This window comes from Cladosporium halotolerans, assembly GCF_011745625.1.
Source record: "Cladosporium halotolerans strain TM138-S3 chromosome Unknown Sca45, whole genome shotgun sequence".
Classification (NCBI taxonomy): domain Eukaryota; kingdom Fungi; phylum Ascomycota; class Dothideomycetes; order Cladosporiales; family Cladosporiaceae; genus Cladosporium; species Cladosporium halotolerans.
In genome coordinates, this window is record NW_027191496.1 from 132 (window position 1) to 24,415 (window position 24,284).

The 24,284-nt window shown below is 55.0% G+C and overlaps 13 protein-coding genes across 13 annotated transcripts; 7 read left to right on the forward strand and 6 right to left on the reverse strand.

The window, feature by feature from the left end:
• Positions 1–320: 320 nt before the first annotated feature.
• WHR41_08568 (uncharacterized protein) lies at positions 321–1,142 on the forward strand (the record flags this gene model as incomplete). The annotated part of the gene is made up of 1 exon (XM_069377172.1): positions 321–1,142. One exon carries the CDS (start codon positions 321–323, stop codon positions 1,140–1,142), a length of 822 nt encoding a protein of 273 aa, XP_069225827.1.
• A 1,621-nt stretch (positions 1,143–2,763) lies between these two features.
• Positions 2,764–4,806, reverse strand: WHR41_08569 (uncharacterized protein; the record flags this gene model as incomplete). The annotated part of the gene is made up of 1 exon (XM_069377173.1): positions 2,764–4,806. One exon carries the CDS (start codon positions 4,804–4,806, stop codon positions 2,764–2,766), a length of 2,043 nt encoding a protein of 680 aa, XP_069225835.1.
• A 1,052-nt stretch (positions 4,807–5,858) lies between these two features.
• Positions 5,859–6,499, forward strand: WHR41_08570 (uncharacterized protein). Its single transcript, XM_069377174.1, has 2 exons — positions 5,859–6,025; positions 6,083–6,499. Exons 1-2 carry the CDS (start codon positions 5,978–5,980, stop codon positions 6,365–6,367), a joined length of 333 nt encoding a protein of 110 aa, XP_069225830.1. The 5' UTR covers positions 5,859–5,977; the 3' UTR covers positions 6,368–6,499.
• Positions 6,351–7,383, reverse strand: Rbx1 (E3 ubiquitin-protein ligase RBX1). Its single transcript, XM_069377175.1, has 3 exons — positions 7,034–7,383; positions 6,824–6,973; positions 6,351–6,765 (listed from the first exon to the last, which is right to left on the reverse strand). The coding sequence occupies exons 1-3, from the start codon at positions 7,142–7,144 to the stop codon at positions 6,667–6,669; spliced, it is 360 nt and encodes a 119-aa protein (XP_069225812.1). The 5' UTR covers positions 7,145–7,383; the 3' UTR covers positions 6,351–6,666.
• Positions 7,384–7,783: 400 nt separating this feature from the next.
• On the forward strand, positions 7,784–9,181 carry WHR41_08572 (uncharacterized protein; the record flags this gene model as incomplete). Its single annotated transcript, XM_069377176.1, has 1 exon — positions 7,784–9,181. The coding sequence occupies one exon, from the start codon at positions 7,784–7,786 to the stop codon at positions 9,179–9,181; it is 1,398 nt and encodes a 465-aa protein (XP_069225810.1).
• Positions 9,182–10,145: 964 nt separating this feature from the next.
• Positions 10,146–11,915, forward strand: WHR41_08573 (uncharacterized protein; the record flags this gene model as incomplete). Its single annotated transcript, XM_069377177.1, has 2 exons — positions 10,146–11,522; positions 11,581–11,915. The coding sequence occupies 2 exons, from the start codon at positions 10,146–10,148 to the stop codon at positions 11,713–11,715; spliced, it is 1,512 nt and encodes a 503-aa protein (XP_069225811.1). The 3' UTR covers positions 11,716–11,915.
• Positions 11,776–12,321, reverse strand: WHR41_08574 (uncharacterized protein; the record flags this gene model as incomplete). Its single annotated transcript, XM_069377178.1, has 1 exon — positions 11,776–12,321. One exon carries the CDS (start codon positions 12,319–12,321, stop codon positions 11,776–11,778), a length of 546 nt encoding a protein of 181 aa, XP_069225808.1.
• Positions 12,322–13,773: 1,452 nt separating this feature from the next.
• Positions 13,774–14,631, forward strand: WHR41_08575 (uncharacterized protein; the record flags this gene model as incomplete). The annotated part of the gene is made up of 2 exons (XM_069377179.1): positions 13,774–14,518; positions 14,567–14,631. 2 exons carry the CDS (start codon positions 13,774–13,776, stop codon positions 14,629–14,631), a joined length of 810 nt encoding a protein of 269 aa, XP_069225809.1.
• A 372-nt stretch (positions 14,632–15,003) lies between these two features.
• On the forward strand, positions 15,004–15,693 carry WHR41_08576 (uncharacterized protein; the record flags this gene model as incomplete). Its single annotated transcript, XM_069377180.1, has 1 exon — positions 15,004–15,693. One exon carries the CDS (start codon positions 15,004–15,006, stop codon positions 15,691–15,693), a length of 690 nt encoding a protein of 229 aa, XP_069225806.1.
• Positions 15,694–15,809: 116 nt separating this feature from the next.
• Positions 15,810–17,873, reverse strand: WHR41_08577 (uncharacterized protein; the record flags this gene model as incomplete). The annotated part of the gene is made up of 1 exon (XM_069377181.1): positions 15,810–17,873. One exon carries the CDS (start codon positions 17,871–17,873, stop codon positions 15,810–15,812), a length of 2,064 nt encoding a protein of 687 aa, XP_069225807.1.
• Positions 17,874–18,883: 1,010 nt separating this feature from the next.
• Positions 18,884–19,394, reverse strand: WHR41_08578 (uncharacterized protein; the record flags this gene model as incomplete). The annotated part of the gene is made up of 2 exons (XM_069377182.1): positions 18,884–18,925; positions 18,993–19,394. The coding sequence occupies 2 exons, from the start codon at positions 19,392–19,394 to the stop codon at positions 18,884–18,886; spliced, it is 444 nt and encodes a 147-aa protein (XP_069225813.1).
• A 593-nt stretch (positions 19,395–19,987) lies between these two features.
• On the reverse strand, positions 19,988–21,988 carry WHR41_08579 (uncharacterized protein). Its single transcript, XM_069377183.1, has 4 exons — positions 21,698–21,988; positions 21,390–21,643; positions 21,126–21,335; positions 19,988–21,057 (listed from the first exon to the last, which is right to left on the reverse strand). The coding sequence occupies exons 1-4, from the start codon at positions 21,924–21,926 to the stop codon at positions 20,113–20,115; spliced, it is 1,638 nt and encodes a 545-aa protein (XP_069225814.1). The 5' UTR covers positions 21,927–21,988; the 3' UTR covers positions 19,988–20,112.
• Positions 21,989–22,923: 935 nt separating this feature from the next.
• WHR41_08580 (uncharacterized protein) lies at positions 22,924–24,220 on the forward strand (the record flags this gene model as incomplete). Its single annotated transcript, XM_069377184.1, has 3 exons — positions 22,924–23,125; positions 23,177–23,394; positions 23,447–24,220. 3 exons carry the CDS (start codon positions 22,924–22,926, stop codon positions 24,218–24,220), a joined length of 1,194 nt encoding a protein of 397 aa, XP_069225822.1.
• Between the last annotated feature and the right edge of the window lie 64 nt (positions 24,221–24,284).

Genomic DNA, 24,284 nt, shown 5'->3' on the forward strand with positions numbered 1-24,284 from the left:
CCTCGCAAGCAACTCCGCCACTGATCACGTTGAACATCCATTCAATACTGCCATCGTGCTTGCCACTTGCTATAAAGGTGACTTCGATTTGCGCTCCCTCCAATTATCCAACCTCCCCATACGGAAGCCATTTGCTCAGACCCTCACTCACCATCGAGCAAACTGCATTTCCCTTTGCCTACAGCTCAGATATCCCAGACGCCATACCTATTAGAGAGTATCACCCCTGTGCTTCCATTGTTTTAATTACATTCCTTCACTAAGACGACCTTATAGGCATCAAACACTAAGAATATAGCAACATCCAAGGCATCAGAATCATGGACCCCATCACTCGTCTCTTGATGGAAGCCGAAATGGAGCACCATGCCCGCCGCATGCCACCCGGAATGGGACCGCCCGGCATGATGGGCCCGCCCGGCCCGCCGCCGTTCATGTCAGGTCCTCCGATGATGGGACCGCCAATGATGAGATTGCCTGGAATGATGGGTCCACCACCGGTGATGGGGCCTCCTATGATGGGCCCGCCACCCATGCTGGGTCCGCCTGGGGGTTTCTCATGCATGGGTCCAGAGGAGCTGGGCGCCATGGGCCATCCTTTCGACGACCCTGGCTTCATGGGCGACCTGATGCGCGCGGAGGGTATTAAGCACGCTATCAGGGGCCGTGGGGGAGGCAGAAGGAGAGAATTGTTGAGGGACGACGAATTCGAGGATGCGATGGGCGGCATGCCAGGTATGCAGGAGGTAATGGGGCCTAGAGGAGGTCGTGGTATGGGAAGGCCGGAGATGATGGGCCCAATGGGACCTGAGTTGGGAGGGCGGGGGATGGAGGCTATGGGAATGGGTGGGCAAGGAATGAGAGATATGGGAGGTGGTATGCCAGGTGGACCTGGAGGTATGCCTGGCGGTATGGGACCGGGTATGGGGGGTGGCATGGGAGGAATGATGGGAGGCGTGAGAGGCGACATGCGCGGAGATATGGGAGGTATGGGAAGCAGAGGGGGCATGATGGATCACCGCATGGGCGGCGCCAGTGGTGGACTTGTTGACGAAGAAGAACTCGACCTTCTGATGGCGCAGATGGCTACGGGTGGCATGGACGGTGGAGGACGCTGTGGAAGGCGTCGTCCGCGGTTCTGACATCCCTCAAACGGACATTATCTAATGCCGATTAGGGCCTGTATGACCTTATATAGACACTGGGAGTTTGATCTTTACATCAGGTGCAATGAGAACACATGAATCGATTATACTGTGCACGGTGTCACGAATACCTTCCAACTTTGTGCATCGTGGAGCTCTCTCAAGCCACGAGGAACGCATTAAGGAACAGAGGTTAGCACAAGCGGTTCAATGAGATCTCTTTGTTAGGCAGTGGAGCGCTTCAAGTGACGGCACATCGAAAGGTTCCGGGAATACTGTGCGAACATGGAATAAGACCGCACACTCTCGCATTACGCCAGCTCTCCCCATTGCATATGGTACAAGGATACCATCGGCGACATGTGTAAAGCAGGGGTTTTGTCGACATGTGGCCTGGCAACCATGACGACACGTGAAAATAAGTCAATGCAACAACATTGAAATTTCTCACTGCTATAAGATCCAATTCCACAGAGCAATCGAAGTGAGCACTCCGGCCACTTTCATCAACCAAATATAATCGCAGTCCAAATCATCGATCGATCATATTTGATCAGGAGCTCACGCGAAGTGGCCAATATCGAAAGCGTCAACACCTCACAACGACCCATCAATCCCCAACGATGGATCCAAACCTAGCGACCTCCCTCCTAAACGACAACAACCCCAGCCCCGCCGCCGCTCCAGCTCCAGCACCCGCACCAGCACCAACAGCAACCCCGTCAACCAAATCAATCGCCCCCAGCAGCCGCCGCCCCAAATCCATCTCCCCCTCCACCAGCCCCAGCTCCAGCTCCAGCTCCGCCCCCACAACCCCCTCATCAAGCCGCTCCTCCTCCCCCTTCGACCCCTTCGACATGACACCCATGCCCATGCCCGGCCTCACCCCGAAAGACCTCCAAAAATTCCTCTCCCCCCACTCCAAGTCGAAATCCAAACACAAAGCCCCCTTCGGCACAATCTCCCTCCCCGGCCTCTCCCTCTCGCGCGGTCCCCGCGGCCAATCGCTCAGCATCGACGACGGCGCCGGTCTAGGATCCGTCCACATGGGGCCTGGGGGGATGACGATCAGCGGCGGGCCGGGAGGGGGCGGCACTGTGCATATTGGGCCTGGGGGGATGGTGGTTGGGGGGTCGAAGAAGGGGGGCAAGAAGTGGAAGTGGCCTGGGTTTGGGAGCGGGTGGGGGAATACGTACACTACTAACATTACGGGGCCGGTGGGGAGTGGAGGGTGGCCTTGGGCTGGGGGTGTGTCGGTTTCGGTGGGCGGGCCGAGCGGTTCTGGGAAGAAGGACAAGAAGGGGTGGGTGAGGAAGAAGAAGTGAGCGGAGGTGAAAGACTGAGAGCTTGAGGGGATGGAATGAGGATGTATTCTGCTTGATAGGGAACTTTTTTTTTTCTTGTCTATGTTTGGCGTCTATCGTTATGTGAAAGGAGAGAAATGCAGATTATGAACAAGGCAGTGGATTATTGCGGTGCGGAAATCATGAACCGAAAATAAACACATCGACAACATGCGCAGTAAATCACGACCAAAAAACCAAAAAGAGAAAACGTTTCCAGAAACTCGCGCAGGATATGAGGTTGCACGAACCTCGCAAGACTCGATACTTCCCCTTCAGATGTACTTCAGCTTCTTCATCACGCCAATGCAGATGGCAGAGAAGGTCAGGATCACACCGACGATGCCGAACCACCAGCCAAGGCCACCGGCATCCTGACCCGGGACGTGGACGTTCATGCCGAACAAGCCGGCAACTAGGTTGAGCGGCACGAGGATGGTAGCCAAGACGGTGATCTTCCCGAGCAGCACGTTGCTCTGGCCGCCGAGTTCGATGTGCGCAAGCTGGACCTGCGACAGGTGGTTGCTGTGCGCGCGCGCCAGCATCTTCTCGAAGTGCGTCAAGTTGCTCATCATGGTGACGACGTGGTCCTGCACGTCAGACAAGTACAAACCAACGTCGCCGCGTGGCGCCATGGCGTACGACTCGTTGCACTTCTTGGCGAAGCCTTTGATAACGTCCGCTTTTCCGCCAAGAAGGCGCAGCAGCGTCATGACGCGCTTGCGGCAGCTGCCAAGTTGCTGCATGATGGCGCGCGAGTCTTCGAAGCGGGCGGTGAAGATGCCATCCTCGATGGCCTCTGACTCGTTCTCAACGTTGTGGAGGACCGGCGCAAATGAGTCGACGATCTCGTCGATAAGGGCGTAACAGATCCAGTCGGCAGAGAGGTTGACGTAGTCACGCAGGCGACCGATACGCTTGCGGACGTTTGCTGCGTGCGGGTTCGGGCAGAAGGAGAAGGTCAGAAGACCCTCACGGAACACGACGGCGTAGATGTTGATCGGCTCTAGGTAGTCCTCGCTCTCCTTGTCCAGCGAATAGAAGGAACGGAAGCAGAGGAAGTAGTAGGACTTGAAGAGCTCGACCTTCTCGCGTGTCTCCTGAGTAGTGATATCCTCGCGTGTAAGGGGGTGCACACGGAAAGCGCCGCAGATGGCGAAGACCTCTTCCTCTGACGGGTTCAACATGTCGAGCCACCAGACACCACCCTCTGGGCCAAGCTCGAAGATGTCGCGGAATGTCTCATCCGGCATCAGCAAGCCACCCAGCTCGGGAGCATGAATAGTCTCGTCAATCTCAGAAGAGAAGAACGTGAACCTGTTCTGAAGCTCAGAGTGGCTGGGAACACGCTGAATTTCATCAGAAGACGAGTCAGCACCGCCCTCCTTCTCGTTGTTGATAGCATCGCCAGCAGAGTCGATTTTCGAGAGGGCCGAGTTACGCTTCTCGTTGTCGTCGACAGAAACCTTGTGGGCACCCTCACCGTGCCTCAAGTCATGGAAAACCTTCTTCACGTGTTCGTTTTGCTGCGTGAAGCGGGGCATGAAAGGGTGAGCCACCGGGGTCTTGGTGTGAGTTTGGGCGACAAACTCCTCCAGATCCTCGAAGTCGATGGTGTAGGTGTTAGTGGGCTCTTCTGGCGGGAAGCACACGTCTTCCTGGATGGAGCTGCGGATAGAGGCAACATCGGTCCTGTTGCCTACAGTACCCTCTTCACCGGCGTGGTGCTGGCGACGCTGGTGCGTGTGGTTGGAAGCAGTGCGCTGAAGGGTCAGTCCTTCGATGGAGCCTGGCTTGCTGTTGACCGTGCCGGCCCTGCCACGCTTCGGAGGGGCGAAGGCATCCACAGAGTTGGGTGGCGAGCTGGACCGAGACCTGGAGGAGTCTCTAGAACCAGCATGTCCCATTTCCTTCTGTCTGTTGTGAATGGCACGTCTGAAAGTGTCGCGCCTGGCCACTATCGGGCTGCTTCGCGAGTTACGGCGCTCGCGGTGCCACCTCTCATCGGCGCTGAGCTGAGAGCGCCTGGATCCCGTGGAAGTGTTGGAGCGGATGCTCTTGCCATCGTCGTCAACAATAGCATTTTCAAAGTCTCTGGCCACAGTGTCGGCCGGGGCCAGGCCAGTTGGCGGCTCGATGGTCGCACGCGTGGGGCGCTCGTCACTGGCAATGCTAGCCAAAGTGCCGCGACGGCGACCTTCGTGTCTCGTATCCAGAGGTGGAGGCAGGCTTTCAGCCTGGTGGCGGTGGTCATCGAGGTTCGGCTCAGGGGTGCTGTACCTGGTCCTGGACCTGTCGGAGCGCGGAGTGTAGGACATCGTGACGGCTGTCTATCCTGTCGAGGTTATTTGTGTTTCTGTAGCGGCAGACGTGTTTCTGCTGTTGCTGTAGCGTGTCTAAGGATGTCTTTAGTCCAGACTCCTGCGGTGGCGTACTCTTCGACGAGCACCCCTAACTTCCGCACCTATTTGGCGCTTTCAATTATCCCATCGAGTGAGTATGTGGCTGCGAATATCCTTTTCCTGTTGCTCTGCGTTGTTCATCTACGTTCCGCGTAATTAAGGCGGCTGCTTGATGTCCCCTCCGCACACGAACCAGCAAGGTCCGAGTAGAGGGCGGGCGTAGGTGAACCCGAATGCTTGAATCCCCGCCAACTTGGTGGTGTTTGGGTGATGAGGGGTGCGACGATGTGGATCGTGCGAGTCGAAGGGCGAGTGCGACGAGTCGGCCAGACTTGCGCTGTTGTGAGTGTTGCCGGTGGGCAGATGAGTGAAACTGAGCTGTGGGACGCGACCGGGCGGGTCGAGCGTGACAACAGCGGATAGTCAATGCATGGAGCGCTGACTGTGCGATGCGGCGGATGTTGTTTGTGTGCGGATGAGTCCTCGGGGGGGTGGTGACGTTGGAAGCAGGAAGAGAGGAACGCAAGTTTTGCTGGGCTGCGATGGGGCTCAAGCGCTCATCTGCGCTTTGCACGTGCAGCGGACTGTGACACTGCGAGGGGCTGTGATTGGCGGCTGGGTGAGATCTGGGCGGCGCAGAAGACCAGGCTGGATTGACGCAGTCGTTAATGCCTCAGTCCAGCATCGACGGGCCTGCGTGACCCATGTACAGAGCCTTTCTGCCTTCTGCGCCTTGTTGCCCGGCCCTCGGCTAAGGCGTTCGTCTTGCAGGCCTGGACGCATCCTGCCGTGCCTCATGTGGCCTTGCCCAATAGACTCGTTGCCAAGCTCAACGCCGCGCCCAAAGCCACAACTTCCCCCAGAGGGAAGCCGTGAAGCCGTTGCAGCTCCCGTTCGAGCCGCACCGCGCCGCCCGCGCCATAGCATCAGACAGCTGTACCAACGACGACAGCTAGCAAGCAGGGTGGTGCCGACAGTGGTGCTAGCGTTGACAACTGCTACGAAAAGCAACCTCGAGGCACCCAACCGCAAAAGCAATTGCATCTTCACTCGCGCAATCGTCTACAAAACAATTGAAACCCCCAACATGGACGCTCTCCTCGACCAAGCTCGCGACATCTGGGAAGGCGAAATCGTAGGTCTACCCTAAGCCTCCCACCACCTAACCACTTGAAGCTCACAAATCCACCAGGACTTCCGCGGTCAAAGCCTCGCCGACAACCTCACGACCTTCCTCCTCATTGCTTCCAGCGTCATCTCCGTCCTCGTCGGCTTCACAACCCAAGACATCTACAAAACACTTTACGTCGGACTTGGCGGCACGGCCCTCACATTTCTGCTGGTGGTCCCTCAGTGGCCCTACTTCAACCAAAAGCCGGAGCCGTGGTTACCGGCGCGGGTACAGAAGGCGAGTGCAGCAAGCAGGGTTGATCTCGGCGGGGTGCAGATTGAGGTGGATGGGAAGAGGGTTGGGTAGGACTGGCTTTGATTGTAGCAGGTCGAGCGGAAAACTTCATGAAATGAAATGGCTACAACGTGGTATCAATGGTATCATTTAGCTGCCTCTCGGAGCTAGCTCTGTCTCAAGGATGGTGTCAAGTGCATCCCACTAGCAGCGTGCCTTTTCGCCGCCGCGTAGCCAGCGAGCAGCGGTCTATTAATCTCGCTCCTGACTTTGGTGTAACGCCGCCCATGCTCATAGCAGTCTTCAACGCCTTGCGTGAATTTTGATCGCCGTAGTCGTAATTCAATAGTTCGTCCATCGGGTCCCTTTCTTCAACGACCGTACTTCTGGAACTCCCAGTCACGGTTGTCGAGCGGGCACACTTGGCGGGTCTTCAACCAACGGGAAATGCAGTGGAAGTGGAAAGCGTGCTGTAGATGATTTGGTCAGCATGCGCCACGAGCTAGACTTATCACCGGTAGTACTCACGTTGCAAATACCCCAAGCGACTGTGCACTCTTCGCTTGTCGCGGAGGCCTGGTTTGCCTGGCAGTCGATGCAGAGGTCCATGATGTGATTGCGACAGATGGCACAGTTGTCGACGACGATGTCCCATGCCCAAAGCGCGACGGCATTCCACTGCGCGTATTGTTAGACACTAGTTCAAAAGACGTTCACCCTACGAGTGTCCTGACGTACCTTCTTAACCTCAAACTTCTTCTTTCCCTCAGCAACATCACCGCTTGCTCCAGCTTTTGCGCTCTTGACCTTCGGTGCGGCACCGGCGTCAGTCATCTCGACGTCGGCCATCGTATATGCGGGGTGTCTCGAGTGCTTGTGGTGCTCTGGTATTCGACTTCTGGCAAGATCGGTGATGGTGTGGACGAGGAGGCAACAACTTCAAACGCCGGCGGTGCTGAGGGATGGCGAGTACGCGGTCTTGTTGAGATGTGAGATTGTAAATGCCTTGAGCGTCAATCAAGCGGATCAATCGTCACCTATCGATTAGGCTGCGGCGGCGATGAAGTCGGGCTTCGGCTAGCTAGGGCAGGTCAGCCGGAAACGGAAGTGGCGATGCGCGAGAACGGGCCATGCTGCGGCGCCCGTTCATTCACGTGCGATGATGACACAACAACAACCGCGAGACATTCAAGTTGCTCACTGCGACAGCAACCGGTCATCTTCGCGAAGACACCCGCACTTCACTTCATTACTATTCAAATGTCGAGCCGCTACCTCTTCACAACCTCAAACACACACCTAAGCACTACCCGATCTCCTTGTCCTCGCTTCCGAATCGCGCCCGCGCCGAGATAGCCTGTCTAGCATACCGCTTTCGCACACGATCGCATACAAGCTACCAGCGTCGTATCCTCTGCCTTCACCTACAAACCTGGCGCCAATAGTATGGCTACACAGACAGCCGGCGGGACTCCGCCAAACATCACTATGACTCCGCCCAAACCTCAAGGCAAGAACCAGCGAATACCGTCAGGCGCGCAAGGCAAGCGAAACAACCGCAACAACCCTCGCAAACAGAATCACCACGTCGATGGCGCAGTCTCAGACTCTATGGCCACTGCGCCCCCACACTCAAAGAAGAATGGCAGGCAAGGACAAGGCGGGCATCAGCACTATAACAATGGCCAAAACGGGGATACCGGCAACCAGAGGATGAGACCAGTCTCGGTCGGCGGCCCCTTGCTGCCTGGTACTCCTGCAAAAGAGCGAGCATACGCCCAGTCTACCTTCCAGGCCTCGCCTGCCGCATCTGCTCTACCAGTGCCCAAGTTCTTTGGATCCAAGTCCGTACCTAGTACGCATGGACCTTCATCCTTGCAGGAGAGAATGGACCGCGAGAAGACACCGGAGCGACTTGAGGAGAGCTCTCCAGAGTCTGACGTAGTCTCTCCTGCGAAGATACCGCACAGCCAAAACGAGACGCCTTTGGACCTGTTCTTTATGGCCGACAAGGCTGAGAAGGAAAGAAAGAACAGCCCCGGCGCTGGCATTTCACCCCAGCTTGCTGCTCGGCCTCCGCCAGCCAGCGAACCTAGGAACCCGTTTCATACGAACATGCAGAGCCCTTTTGTCCGGCCTTCCAATGAGACGAACCGCAACATCGTCAGCCCCAGACCTGCTTCGACCGGCCAACGCCCTCCTGTGCCCCGCGCACACTCTTCTCCAGGCAACAATGCGAATGTGCAGAACCAGAGCAATGGCAACCACGATGCCTCAACTCAGGCTCTCAAGGATTTGCTTTTCAGCAACATCAACAAGCAAAGCAGCACTCCGCCCCATAGCCACCAGCGAGCGCCCTCGAACCCGAATGCCGTGGATTCTGTCACTGAAACACCATCTCCAGTGCAGCAACGCTCTGCACTTGGACCGACTACACCCACACCCGCCAAAAATTCTCACGATCAGCACTCTCTTCACTACGGCAACCGCAATCTCTCTCCCATGTTCCAAGCCGCGCGCAACGAAACTCCTCCCCGTCCATCCAACCTCCGCCAGCAATTAGAGCACTCGGGTCAACAGAACGGGTTTGCCCAGTACAACCAACAGCCATATTCCAACTACGCTGATCCGAATTCATTCTCACGCTCGTACCTCGGTCACCAAATCCGCTCATCTCTTCCGACACAGCCGCCCCCAGGCCTGATCTCAAACGGAAACGGCAACAACGCTCATTCTTCCACGTCATCCTCTGGCCCTACCCCACCTCAGAAAGGCATGCCTATTCCAGGAGCAGCATCAGGCAGCCCACGCAACGGCGGCTCGAGGGATGTCAAGGGGATGGAAGACGATTTACGACGGATGTTGAAGCTCGACGTTTTGGGCTGAGCGCTTCTCGATGCAATTTGCATTCTTCTGTTTTGTTCTCTAACGGCGTCCATTTTCTTTTTGCAGCTGGACTCTCTCGGTCTCCTGGCATTTGCATAGCGAGGCGCTTTGGCGTACCATCAGGGCGATCAATGCTTTGATCAACTGTCGGCCGTTGATTGATGTCTTTCTCTCTTGTTTTCCTTGTTCTCGCGTTCTGGTTCTTTGACGAGGCATACGAGCGGCGCATTCCCGGCCGCGTGCACAGCTCTCTGGCGAGAAGCTCTGGGCGTCCAGCGCCGGCACGTAGCGCTCAGCCATCACGAATCTTCTTTGCATTGTTTCGCCGGTGTTGCCGCCAGCAGTTCGGGATTTCACTGGACTGGCTGGGTCTGAGCGCAGGTCTCGGGTTACGACATCACAGGCATTCAGCGCACGGGTGCGTTTGGAAGGCTAGGAGAGTGTGTCTTGTGGGAAGGGGAAGGGGGGAAGATAGTTAGATAGATGACCAACTCTTTGTCACTCTTTACTCTTTACTACTCCTTGCGTAGTTCTGGTCCTCATCCAAGCCTTGGAATTTCAGCGCGTTGCGAGAGTTGACTTTCATCACTATTTCTGCGAACCTAGCCCCAACTTCACGCGTGGCAAGCTGAGGGATAGACTTCTTCAAGGAGTACTTGGAAGGAAGTACTCTTTACTCAACTTGGTCGCATTCACTTCGGATTCAATCGCTTGCCGTGAGTCACATGTCATGCTCACGGCTGTCACATGCGGTGTAACGCGGTTGCGAATGCAATCCTTGCCCGTGGCGACGCTGATGCCCCACCCGCATAAGCAGCAGCAACGACAACAAGTGAACTCCCAATAATAAATGTAGGCTCGACACCACGCAGCTCCCTCTTGTAAGTTTCAGCAACTCTGTACAGAACTCAAGTACACATCACACACCCGAATACATACACGTACACACAGCACCTCACCAACAATGGGCTCCCTCCCCAACGCCAAACGAAGCATCACGCCCAACGACATCGCCGCCCTCCGCCACATGCTCTCCGACACCAACGCCAAAGTCCTCTCGCCCAGCGACGCCGGCTACTCCGCCTCCATCGCCCGCTGGTCGCGCGCCGCCGAGAAACCCGCCGGCGTCAGCATCATCCCCACAACCGACGGCGAAGTCGGCCTCGCGATCAAATACGCGCATGAGAACGGCATCGACGTCGCCGTCAAAGGCGGCGGCCACTCGACCGCCGGCGCCAGCAGCACGCACGGCGGCTTGCTCATCGACCTCGGCGCCGCTATGAACAAGGTCACCGTCGACCCCGCGAAGCAGCAGCTTCGGATCCCAGGCGGCGCTCTCTGGGGCGACGTCGACGCCGCGGCCTGGGAGTACGGGCTCGCTACCGTCGGCGGCACGGTCGCTGACACGGGCGTCGGCGGGCTGTCGCTCGGTGGCGGCTACGGCGTGCTGTCCGGCGAGCTCGGGCTGGTCATCGACAATATGGTCTCGGCGACTGTCGTCCTAGCCAACGGCGACATCGCCGTCGCGAGCGAGACCGAGAACGCAGACTTGTTCTGGGCGCTGCGCGGCGCTGGGCAGAACTTCGGCGTCACGACGGAGCTGGTCCTGCAGGCGTACCCGCAGGGCGAGTGTTTCATGGGCATGATGGTGTTCGCGCCGACGGCCGAGAACATCGGGAAACTCGTCCAGGCGGCGAACGAGCTACACGGCATCAGGCAGACGTCCGAGGGCCCGGCGACGAAAGCGGCGGGCAGGACGATGAGCTTGATGGGGATCGTCAAGCCGCCGCCTGCTGAGGGGAAGACGGCGATTCTGGTGCTCGTGAGCTGTAATACAGACGAGGCGACGGGGCGCGAGCTATACAAGGACTTCATTGAGCTTGGGCCGATGGTCAACACGCTGGGTATGGGGCCTTACACGCAGGTGAACAAGCAGGTGCCTGCGATAACGGGTATGCGGTCGAGCTTGAAAGGCGCTGCGTTCGTGATGCCGCTGCGCGAGGAGTTTGTTCATCAGGTTCTGGCTTCGTACGAGGCGTACACGGCGGAGTGCGAGGACGCGAAGGAGTCGCTGGTCGCATGGGAGCTGTATGATCCGTGCCTTGTGGCGAAGTTGGAGAACGGGTGCTTCGCGAATCGGGGCCATCACTTCAATAGCCTGGTCATGCCGATGTGGTCGAAGGCTGAGAACGATCAGTTCTGCAGACAGTGGGCGCGGGACGTGAGCAATATGTTCAAGAAGGAGATTGAGGCTCATGGTGAGACAGCCAGTGCGGGTATTGAAGGTGGTGCGAGTGTGCGTGGCAAGAAGGGCGCCGTGTTGCTATACGGCAACTACGATGTGAGTAATTGTTCTGGCTGACTGACGGAATGAAAGACATACACTGACGAGTAAGCAGCAATACGACGAAATCTCCAAGGACATCTTCGGAGAACACTACGAGCGCCTCGCGCAAATCAAGGCCAGGTACGATCCGGACAATATGTTCAACAAGCTGTTCCCGATCACCCCGGCGGCCGAGCTTTTTGAATAGCACAAATCGCCAAATATTGTATACGAAGTTACGAAAGGGGTATCATGAAATAGTATCTCCTCACACGACTAGTACTCCAAGAAATAGGCCGAAGCAAGTCAAGACACTGAGCCATGTCACTGCGGAAAGTGATGCGCCCGCGGCAACGGCAGTATGAGCCTTTCCTTTGTGCGTTGCAATGTATCCATCCGCATTTCCCAGATGTTGCTGTTGTCCAGCCTGACCACCTCGATAGCCGGAGGCAGTAGTCGTATAGGCAGCTTCTCCGCTACCCGCGTATACAACGCAGGCTCCGTCGAAGTCCTGACACGCGTTGGCGTCTGTCACCGTCGCGGTTGCCTGAACGATCGTCGTAGATGTCACAACGCTTGTAGGCGTCGGGCTGCTACCGCGGTAGACTGTGGTGGTATAAGGAGCTCCATGCGCGTCGTTGTCGCCATATACTACGCATGCTCCGCTGAAGTTGTTGCAGGCGTTTGCCAGATCGGTCGCGCTGGCGTAAATCGTCGTTGTCGAAGTCAAAGACACGACTGTGGTACTTTGAGCTTGTACAAAAGCATAGAAGACCGTGAAGAGTAGGGTAGTCAGAGCATGGGCGAGAGCCATGTTGTACTATGTGATATCGCTGTTCTCGCGTGGCGTGATGTTGTGATGCTTCCCGCCAGGCCGTGTAGTATCATGGAGCAGGGACGAAACTCCTGTGGTTTCGGGGAACGCACCACACAGGCTATACTTACTGTTCGTTATTGATACGAGCCTTGGTGAAGAGGGCGGTGTTGCTTGGAGTTGGCAAGGTTGGCTCGCTTCCGCCGCACGTCGTCGTCATTCTGGTGGCGCTCGAAGCTGATCATTCGCTGGCGTCGAAACTTGGCCACAATCCTTCACGCCCTCTGGTCCCTACGGATCTCATTACTCCTCTCATCTCGAGACGAGTGAGACATCTACCAGATTTCGACGAGAAGCCATGATCTGAACTCGTATTTTCATCTCATTGGTTCTGTTGGCGTCTAACGGGTCCTGATTATGGGATGACTTTAAGCAGCTTTCACGAAGATGGTTCCCGAGGGGGTATTACCGCAAATGTTGACAAGCATGACTAAACATGTTAAGTACCTGGGGAGAAAACAACAGTAAAACGATACTCACTCGTCGGGGAGCGAGCCGCATCCTTATCAAACACGAACCCGAACAACGACATCGAAGATTCCCCGACCTGCAAGCCATTCATGCAGCCACAACGCAATTGAGACAGAAACTCGGAGCCGGGCCCATCCACCCCGTTAGAGATCGCTTGCTTATGCAGGTCCAGGACCTCCGATATTCAAGGGTTCCATGGCCACGCATTGCATACTAGTCTCCTGAGGAGCCCAAGTGGGCTGTGGGCTTTGCTGTCGGATCATATGGTCCGCGTGGGACTTCATGGCTAGTGTTGGAGTGATAATATCAACCCCCCCGATATCACCCTACTTTGGCGTGACAGCTCGTCCCGGTGTACAATGGCGTTAAAAGGAGTTTTCTTAAGTACAATTCTGATGGCATGCATACTGCACACTCGGCTGTGGCCGAACGCAGCCAGGGAGCTGGGCCGTTATTTGTCAATCGTATATGGTGAGAGCAGCATCTGTCAGGTGTGATACCCAGAATACAAATCCGATTGAACGGTGCTTATTAAGTCACAAGTGATGCCCTCCCTCGCTGAGTGAGTTTGACTACAGATGCAGCGTCTTACTCAACCCTCATGCGCAGCCCGGAAAGGCTGCAGAAGCGCCTAGCAATGCCAATAGCATCTTTCTTTGCAAGAGCCAAAAGCCCAGAGATCGACTCTTTAACAGATTTGCAGTCTCGGGAGCTTGCAGCTAATGGTGCGGTTGTTGAAGGGTCTCAGACGAATTGGGCAAGAACGCCAGGGATCACTTACAGCATTGTCTCGATATGCTGCATGCTGCTGCTTGGAATGATGCTTGGTGGGTCGTCTATCAATGGCATTGAATGTCTTCTTGTCATACCTAATCCGCGTCAGGGTCTCGAATACACTCTCTTACGAGTCGTACACACAAGATGCCTTTAAACTTCATTAGACTGCTGGTATTCATGCTCTACTTCGCCGCCATAGCCTTCGTCGCCAGTACAGCAATACTCCAGTCCGGACTTGGCCTGAGCACCATGGGTTCTTGTCGCGCAGCGATATATACTTGTCTGGTCTTTTACGTCGGCAGTAAAGTGTTGATCCAATTGTTCCTGGTTGAAAGAGCGCACGCTATCCGCTTCCGGCTGAAACGCCGCCGACAGGACTGGCTATGGTTGGTATCTGTCGCTATCATCGTGATAGGATTCGGCAGCATCGCAGGCATCGCCTTCGCTTACCCGATCGCACATCTTGCAAGCAAGGATCGCAGGTGCAGGATCGGAGTGCCACCCAAAGTCACTGTGCCGCTAATCACTTACGACATCCTAATCAATGCCGCTCTGACGGGAGTGTTCGTTGCACTGCTGAGACCTCTTCTGAAGTTCCGAACAAGTCGAAAACTACCATTTTATCATGCGGCGGCAGCTACGGAACTTCCTGTTCGCGAAGACAGCCGTCGCTTAGCAGAGCATGGCATCGAGCTTACGCAGTCTGTCCGTCATTCCGCATCACACGCTGCAATCGATACGGCCGTCAAGTCGATGAAGTTGCTGGTCTATAAGTCTTTGGTTGGCTCCATTGCCATGTTGATCCCGACGATGGTCAATATTGGCTTGCTGCTGAAGTGGGAGGGGCAGGAGCAAGGTTGGCTGTGTTTTACTTTGTGTACACTGGATGGTATGTCCAAGCGACTCGGTATCTGTGGCCACTGCTGACGACGCGTAGTCACCTGGTCAGTCATGGTTGTGCATTTTCTCATGCTTGATCGTGGGGACGAGGAAGGCGGTTGAGCCCGAGACTCACCTTTGAAATCGATTGTTTCATGAAGACTTGATGTATCGATATGAGTAATGACTGAGGACCGTTAAAGCTGGCTGTCCATTCTCCGGCCTGGCATAGCACAAGGAAAAGGATTGCCTCGCGGCGTTTATGTAGATTTGACGGCATTCACAGCTCTTCACATCATTTCGAGAAATCTAGCCGAATGACACGATGAATCCCTGTATGCAACAAAATTCCAGATGGAGTGGTCGATCATGCGCTTTCCCGTATTGCTTTTGTCCCAGCACTTTTGGTGGGGAGCAGCTTCCAGAACACAGTTGCGGTGAGAAGAATATCGAAGCTCACGACTTATCATTTGTATCGCATTTCCGTTTCATGCTATGGCTTTGCCAGACAAGACTATCAACGGCGTTTCTGTCAAGGCAGTTCTCGAGGACTTCGATGATGACCCGGATGGGGTCCAGCGCATTGCGGAACGCAAAGGGAAAGCTCCCGAGGTTACCATCGTAGAGCCCAATCCTGAGTGGCTTGAACAGTTCCAGTTGTTCAACTCACGTATCACTGCAGCATTCGAGGCTCGCGATGCTAGCGACGAAGTTCAACAGCAAAAAGAAAGCGATGAGGCAAGCAGGGTCACAATCCTAGCCATAAACCACGTCGGCTCCACCTCAGTCCCTGGGCTGCCTGCCAAAGCAGTCATCGACATTGACCTCGTTCTGTCCGAGAACTCTTTATCCTCCGAGCGTTTCTACGTGCCATGTCTCGAGGCAGCAGGATTCCAGTTTCTACTCCGAGAGCCAGATTGGCACGGCCACCGCTTTTTCTACACCGACAAGCCCATGCCGTGCAATCTGCACGTTTGGGGCCCTCGGTGTCCAGAAGTTGAGCGACACCGGATCTTCAGAAACTGGTTGCTAGAGCATTGTGACGACAGAGATTTGTATGCGCGGACAAAACGGGAATGCGCAGATCTGTCGAAGGGCAAAGGCGAGGCGGTGGCGGAATACAATTTGAGAAAGCAAGGCGTCATACGGGAGATTCTTGCGAGAGCTTTTGAGACGCTGCAATGATGATTGAAGATAAAGAGCATCCAATAGACATCTATATGTTCATGACTTCGTTTCGCATTATAACGTACAAATGTGCCCACCCAGACATCCATTCTCAAGATGTTGGCTATCGAAAATCAAGGCCCTTCCTGCCTTTCGATAACGGTCGTCAAGTCCTTCAGCTTGACCGGCTTTGTGAGAAACATATTGCATCCGCTTCCAAACGCCTCCTTGTGCGCCGCATCCGATCCCAATGCCGTGAGTGCAATAATTCGGGAGGCCGGCAGTTGATGCTTTCTTTCGTAGGCGCGGATCCGTTGAGTTGCTTCGTAGCCATCCATGACCGGCATGTTGATGTCCATTAATACCACAGAAGGCCTACCTGGCAACTTCGGCTCAGGGGCGAATGTTTCGTTTTGGGTGTCGGAAGAGGAATCCTCGTGTGCTTTCTGGTAGGCGTTGACGGCGAGTTGGCCATCAGAGGCTGTGATGTACTCGTACTTGTTCTTCTTTGCGTACATAGTGAGGAGTCGCAGATTGACTTTGTTGTCATCTACGAGGAGAAGCACGGGTTTGTCGGCTTTTGGTGGCTCAGTGGGTTGGACACAGACGGACTCTGGCTCCACTTTCTCGTGACTGTCTCCCCATTGCGGCGAGTAAGCTTCAAGGACTGATTTTGGAGATTTCATCAGCGCTTCATCCAGATCAAGTTGTGGCGGAGGGTTTCGTATATCGCTAAATGGGCTGACCGCTTCCTGCTCCAGGGCCACTGGGACATGCGCTCGATCGTCCACGTTCTCCGTCAGCTTAGGCCGCATCGGTAAATCGAAAGCCTTGAGATTGTTTGTTTTCATTTGCTTCGCAATTTCTGCGAGACGGCTTTCCTCACATCGTTGGAGCAGTGAGACAATCGCGCGGGAGATCGCTGTTTTGCCGCAGGGCAAAGCAACATACTCTGCCACGATGTGAGATTGCAAGTTTGGTGAGCCCGAATTCTTCCTCAAGAATTTCGCAGAAAGACTGCTCTTGCAAATGACTATGCATGGTTTGGAGCGCGATGGCTCATTGCTGCCGCAATTGAGTGTCTCCTGCAGTGCCTTCACCCGGGCGGCGAAATCATCTTCAGTCGCGACGTTGATAGAGGCAGTGCTGCACGCTTCCCAGGTGCCAGATTGTGTGGCCAGTCCTAGATATCGACAGCTTTTCTCGAAGGAGGATATTGCCAAGACAGAAGCAGTGGTTTTCGATGCGTGGCCAATTTCTGCTGAAGGTGGGCTCGCGGAGGGACCTTCGATAAAACCAACCACGAGACCTGTGTTCTGTAAAGTTCCACTCAGGTGCAAGCTCTGTTGAATGTGGTCACTCGTCGGTTTCTCAGAGAGAGTGCTTGGACTGCTTTCGAGCGGAACAGTCACTGTAACACGAGTACCGGAGCCCAATTGATCGCTGATCACCTTGACCTGGCCTCCCATAGCAGACACAATTCGTGCGACCATATTCATACCTAGTCCCATCCCGTCTGCAAGCGTGTCTTCCTGCGTGAAATCGCGGAACAGGTGGTTTTCCAGAAAGTCTTTCGACATTCCTTTTCCGCTGTCCGCAACCTCCAGGATTGCGTCGACTTGCCCACGGGAGCCAGGCCTGTACTTCTGCTTGAGTGACACATTGATATAACCGGAAGCTGTGTATTTCAGCGAGTTGTTGATAAGGTTGATGCAGACCCTCTTCCAGCCGCCAGACGCCAGCTTGCAACACCAATCATTCCCGGGCGAGCGATCAATATCCAGTATGAGTGGCACTGCAGAGCTGACATCGGTAGCTGTTCGACAGGAATACGAGTAGACAGCTGTCTCCACAACTTCCTCGGTAAGGTCATCGAGAGCCACGCGTAGATCCAGATCTGCAAGGTCGCCTTGAGCTGAGAGCTTTCTGCCCGTGGGCGAGACGTCACGACCAATTCTAGAGCTGCTGACAGCACCGTTCTGGAGACGTTTGTTTCTAAGATTCGCGAAGTCGAGAAGATGGTTGATGATTTCGAGGAGGGTCCGTCCACAAGAGTCGACTTGATCAACGAGTGCCGAAGCCGTACTGTCCAGCTTGAGGTCTCTCAGTACCTCGCTACTCCCGAGTATTCCATGAAGTGGAGACCTCAGCTCGTGGGAAATGGATGATATGAAGTCGGACTTGGCCTTGTCCGACATTTGAATCTCCAGGCGACGTGTTTCACCCACGATGATGTCGCAAAATGCTGTGACAAAATTCATCTCCGTTTCGATCGTAAGGATTCTCAGGGGATCGAAGGACCACAGCACGCATCCAGAAGCCCATCTGCGTTGCGTTATATCACGAATACCGTGGATCGCGACGCTGCGAGCTCCAGGAAACATTGCAGCAAGGATCTCACCGTCTCGGCGTCTGCGAATTTGCCGGCGTTTTCGCTCTTGAAAGCCTCCTGAAGATTGGTCATCAGACATCTGACCCCGTGGTCCGTCATCTTCGGATGAAACAGTATCTTCAGAATGCGTCAGACCATTCTCATCAAACACCCAGATTTTTCCATAAGGATTCCGGCGCAGGAGTGATCGGAAGAAGCTCTCTGGAATCTTCTTGCTTTGCTCTTCTCCTGATGCGCAGCACTCGCTGTGGCGTGCAGATTCTGACCAACCCAAAAGCCGGCACGATGCCCCGCCCGCACTCGAGGGGTTGTGCGGACGTGATTGCGAAGGAGTCGACTCGGAGTCTTCGTAAGTGCTAGCTTCGGTCGTTTCGGTAGGATCGATCGCATCGGCAAGGCCGCCGAAGGTTCCTACGGATGCGTCTAGAAAAGCGACTCCGTCTACAGAAAGCGAAGCACGCATAATGTCAGACGCCCTTTGGTAAGTTGATTGAACATCCATTAGCGAGTCGGTATTCTGTCGCGGCACTCGTGGAGTGGACGAAAGTCTGCCTTTGATCCGTCTCGGTGCCTGCTCTGGGCTTGACGGTATGGGGCTTCGGTTGGGTTGTGGGATGGTATCACTCGCTGAAGAAGCAAGATTTGTCTCAGTGACACCGGTGGCTTTTTCGTGCTCATTTAATCCTGTTTGGTGGGGAAATGCTGCGGGGATCTCTCGTGCCGTGGGCTCTGGGACAGCCTGCCTGCTGTTCTCTGGAAATGAGCGAACGAGAAGATCACTCGGCTCTGCATCTATACTCGTAGATTTTCGCTTCGTCAGATGGCCTGTGTGACGCCTTCTTCTGAGTGCGGAAGATCCTTTGACAAAGTTCCCGAGTCCAGTCACCATATGAGTTGCTCGTTGACGCTCAAATTGCCCACGCACGCTTTCGAGGTGTTTGACGACTGTGTGGCTCATGTCTCTGAGGAAAGTTAATTCCTTCTGAGAAAGGCCATTACGAGGCTTGTCGTCCAATATGCAGTAAGCGCCAATGTTGATGCCGGAGGAAGAAGTAATGGGCACACCGGCATAGAATCGGCCATGCGGAAAGCCAGTAACGAAGGGTTTGTCTCGAGTCTGCAGGTTTTCTGTAAGGTCATCGACCACGAACACCGAGTCTCTGTCACCACTGAGGGTGGACATAGTGGCAGGAAAGGAAGGTAGGTTGACCGTAACCTCGCAGCATGCTACATTGCGTGGGATCTTAGCATGGCCCAGCCACAGCTGATCCCCCTCGTCGTGAGCTTCGTCGTTTTCCAGTGACAGCGATTGGGTTGCCTCGGCCATGACATAAGCGTGATTCACGTCGAAGAAGAAGATCATAGCCCTCCGAGCTTGACATCGCAACGCGCCCAGCTGGCAAAACGCCGTTAAAGTCCTGTCTGGGCAAGAGAAGGGAACATGGTTCTCTCGTGATTGCGGATCTCGCACATCACAATATGTAGGACCATTTGCGGTCATGTGCCGAATGGCTTCGAAATACCTGTGTCCGTGGGATTAGTATTTGTGAACCGAATGGAAATGTCGAAGTAAGCGCACCGATAAAACTCATGTTCGCGTCTGCTTTCGCTGCGGCCGTGTGCGCCCAAGCCACCATCACTGCGGTCGTGAACGCAAACCGTTCCAGCAGCCATCCTTGCTCTGCAGCAAGACCATTGAAGGCTGCAGCAGTTTTGTTATCAAAAAAGTGATTGTAGCATTCGTGGCGAAACGCATCGGGCGGTGGGGGCCTAGATTGCAAGGGTGGTTCACTGGGCGCTGTGCGGCGCGGTGGGCTGAGGGCGGCGGGCGGCGGCACCGTGGGCCCCGGAGCTGACGGGAGGCTGCCGCATCGATCATGCAAAGTACGCGTGATCGGAAAAGTGCAACAACGGAGAACATCATCGTGCATCGTCTTAGACCTCCTCATTATTTATCCTGCGACTACGCTACAACAGTGTTGTGCGGCCATCTGAAACCCGCAATAGCCACTACCTTCCCACTCTCAGCTCAGTTTTCTACCTCACTACGCACGCGCGCGCTCCTTGAACTGCACCATCGGACCTTTCCTCATCGCAACAAAAGCATCGTAAAGCTGATACTGCTCCACATTCTCACGGCCTTCTCCCAAAGATGGACTGCCAGCACCTGTTGTGTCAACAGAGTCAGGCCTGATCTCGAAACCGTGGATCATCTTTGCCAGGACGATCTGCATTTCCAACCAGGCCAGATTCTTTCCAATGCATCCGCGCGTCCCGGTTGAGAAGGCGCAGTGTCCACTTTCTGCGAGAGCAACCTCATCTGCGGAGCTGCCTTCCGGATCGTCCTCTTTGGTGAGCCAGCGCTCAGGGCGGAAGATGAACGGCTCCGGGTAGATGTCACTATTGTAGTTGAGACAGTAGAGGCAGGTGCTGAGTAAGGTGCCAGGAGGGAAGAATTGACCGTCTACAGTTGTACCGCCGGGCCTCACCTCGCGAGCAAGCTCAGCTGGAACGGGGGGTGCCATCCTGAGGACCTCGAGGATGAAGGCGCGCATGTACTTGCAGTTGTGCAGCTTCAGACCGCCCTTGATCTCGGACGCAGATTCATAAGCCGAAAGAACTTCGTTCGCCAGTTTTTCCTGGATTCGAGGATTGCGTGCTAAGTAAAAAGCCATGGCCGCAGTCACGATGGCAGTCGTGTCACTGCCTGCAATCGTCAGAAGTTCACACTCGCCATACAGTTCGTGAAGGTCATAGCCAGGTCCGCCAGTCTCCGGGTCTTTGGCGCCAAAGAGATAGTGGAAGAAGTCTCTCCTTTCCGGCCTCATGCCTTTCTGGACTTCTTCCTGAGCCTTAGTCCGATCGTCTAAGTTCTTTGCGACGAATGATTGCCATTTCTTCAGACTCTCGGGGATTGTATACTGCAGCAACCAGTCGAGTCCGCGAGGCTTCAACCAGACCCACAGACCAGCGTAGGGAGAGTATGTGATCTGTGACGTTATCAGTCCGTCGGACTCATTGCTAGCATTACAGTTCTGTCGATCATAGCCAAACTCACCGGGGCAAGAAGCTCTAGGAAGCCCGCCATGAGATCAGGCACGTGCTTGATATCGCTCTCTGGTTCTTTCATGTTGAACTGCTTTCCGAAGCAAAGATCGCCGAGAATATCGAACACAAGGTAATTGACCTCTTCAGCCATGTTGAGAGACTTGCTCCAAGTCTTATCTGGACCTTGATGAGACTTTTCTTTGATCAACTCCAGCCATCGCTACGTATACTGTCAGTATACCATAAATGGCTACGGACATCCATCGGCGCTCACATCAGTGTTCGAGTGCACAAACTCCTCGGTACCACGCAAGGCCTTATCAGAGAAGGCATTGTTGAGCACACGACGCTTCCGCGCGTGGGCCTCAATGTTGGTCACATTCCAAATGTTCGTGATCTTGCTGTTGTGCGGCCAAGACCTGTAGTAAGACTCTGTCTTGATCACGTTACCCTTCGGCCCGAAGATCGTCTTGTACGCCGAAGGCGTGTTCATGACCACGGCATCCGGGCGGTATCGGAAGACCGGTCCTGTCCGTCATCAGCCCTAGCGAGTACGAGTTCGAACTCAGTCGGTGTACATACCATACTGCTGTTGAAGCTTCAGCAGCCAGATGTGTCGGTCCTGTTTTCGAGTGTACAGCCAGGATGGTATATCCGATATCTTGGCCCAGAATGGGCCAGGGTATTTGGCGAGGGGATGCAGGTACAGTCTGTAAAAGACCACGTACAGCACGTATGTCAAACCCAACACAATGGTCGAGGATACGACGAGAGGATATTGCATCGTGTCCAATGCGTCCTGGATCGCCATTTTGGCTTCAGACGTGATCAGTGCACATATTGGTATTGCTGCAGAGCGAGCGCGCGCCTTTTAAGGGAGAAGTCGGCCACGTTATCACCCGGGGCTGTGGCCTTAAAGGGACTATCGACGCCGGGGGCAAGTCTAGGTCATGTTCAGTGAAGAAGTGGATGCGTAGGATTTCACGCTATCCGGGGTCTGAAGATAGACGTCCAATGATAAAGGCTGCTCGAGCGCAGGGTCGCTTACGGCCTCAAGTCGGCAGGAAGTTCCCCGTGCAAAATCACTACGAGTCGTGGAACATGCTTCAAGTTTCAGGCTACTGCCGCTCTACGGTACTATGGAAAACTTCCCCGGACGGTTGGGCATCGTTGCGGAGCTGACTCCATCGTTGCGCCTCTGGAGGTCCACTCGACTGCCGAAACCAAATCAACGGTCGCCAGACGATCCGCTGACAACGCACGATTAATAACAACCTCTACGGCTGATTCCCGGCCAAGATCAGGTGTTGCTACCACTCTCTAACGACGGACGAAAGTAAATCTCTCCAACGTCTCTCCATCTTGACATGACCCACGACGGCATCGTATCGGACTCCAAGCATGGTATCTGGACCGGCCCCCACGCTATCCATGCCCTTGTCACAAGCTGCAAAGGATTCGCTATCCCATGTACAGAGTCTTCGAGCCACCTGATGTCTGCCAGGGATCGGACATGTCTGCGAGGTTTCCGAAGACCTACTCGTGCACCCGCCATCACCGTCAATGCGTAACGAGTGCCAGCGATTTGCCGCGCCAGACTAATCTACAAAGACCGCGAGACCCATCCCTTGCGATCAGACACGCTCTCCCTGGCAGCGAGGCCGGGTCAAAGTCAAGAAGGTTCACTAGTACGGTGTGTTGTAATCCTGTGATATAGAAGCATGTTCTCCTCCGGCGTTGTGTGATTAGGCGAGAGCCCTAATGATTTATTTTCCTTCCTCCGGAGTAAAGTCTTCTCAGCTGCAGCGATGGCGTCTCTGGGCTCTTTTGCGAACGTGAGAGCCAATCTTGATGGTGCAGCGATCACGACATATGTCTTGTTCATGATCGTGGTGCCACTGAAGTTCTGGTGCAGATTGAACAGCGGGCATAAGAGGCTCGGTCTGGACGATGTTTTAACAGCAGTGGGCGCTATCGTAGTAAATGCTTTTTTCTACATCACGATGATCGGTAAGTCGCATTCCCGCGGTCTCAGAGTTTTGTAGCTAATAACCTTTCGAGGCGTGCGGCCACACCTAGGAAAGCATGCGGACACCCTGTCAATCCCGATCATCATCCAATTCCTGAAATACGTGTTCGCGGCCCAACTACTATATGTCATCGCTTTGGCATGGATTAAGCTGGCCATCCTCGCATTTTACTGGCGCCTGTTCTCTATCAAGGCTCGATGGCCTGTCCTTATTACGACAGGAATTGTGATCGTGTGGATAATCTCGGGAGTGAGTTTCCAATATGAGCTCAGGAATTCCCCTTCTACTGACACTCGACCAGTCCGCCGCCCTCATCTTTACCTGCAAACCCGTCAAAGCCCAATGGGATCTCACAGTCACCAACGCCGTATGCCTGGACCGACGGGCCGTTTACCTGGGAGTGTCCCTGGTGAACGTCGTCACCGACATCGTCCTCCTCGCGCTTCCAATACCCTACATCTGGAACCTGCACAGCCCTGCCTTCCAAAGAGTCGTCCTGATTGGCATCTTCTCCCTCGGAATCTTTGTCAGCGTCGTCTCCATCGTCCGCCTCACGATCCTCATGGGCCTCAACCTCGGCAAAGCAGACATCACATATTCGATGGCCCAGGTATTCATTTGGTCCCTCGTGGAAGTCAACATCGGCCTCGTCTGCGCCTGCCTCCCAAGCCTCCGTCCCGCCGTGCGCCTCCTCGGCCTCGGCCGGCTCTTCCCCTCCTCCTCAGCCATGGCTCAAGACGCCTACGTACAGCAACAGACGCCCCAGGGCTCGACGCGTGCAACCGATCGATCACACGCGTCGAAGCGCAATCCCTTCGGCTTCATGACGAGCATGGGCGGGACGAAGTGCGAAGAGGAAGAGGAAGACAGCTTCCAGATGATCAGTCACCAGAACGGCAAGAACAGCACCGCCGTCGACGCGTACCGCGTGCCTTCGAGCGGCAGCGACGACACGACCGACAGAACACCTGCTTCGAGCGGGAACATGCAGCCGATCACGATCGAGCGGGAGTGGCGAGTCGAGAGTCGGACGCCGGAGGAGAGGGAGCTAGGGCTTGGGTACAATGCGATGTAGTAGAGGGAACGGGTAGATCGAGCAGACATATGAGGACACACAGTGCTGCGGCGGCACTCAATTC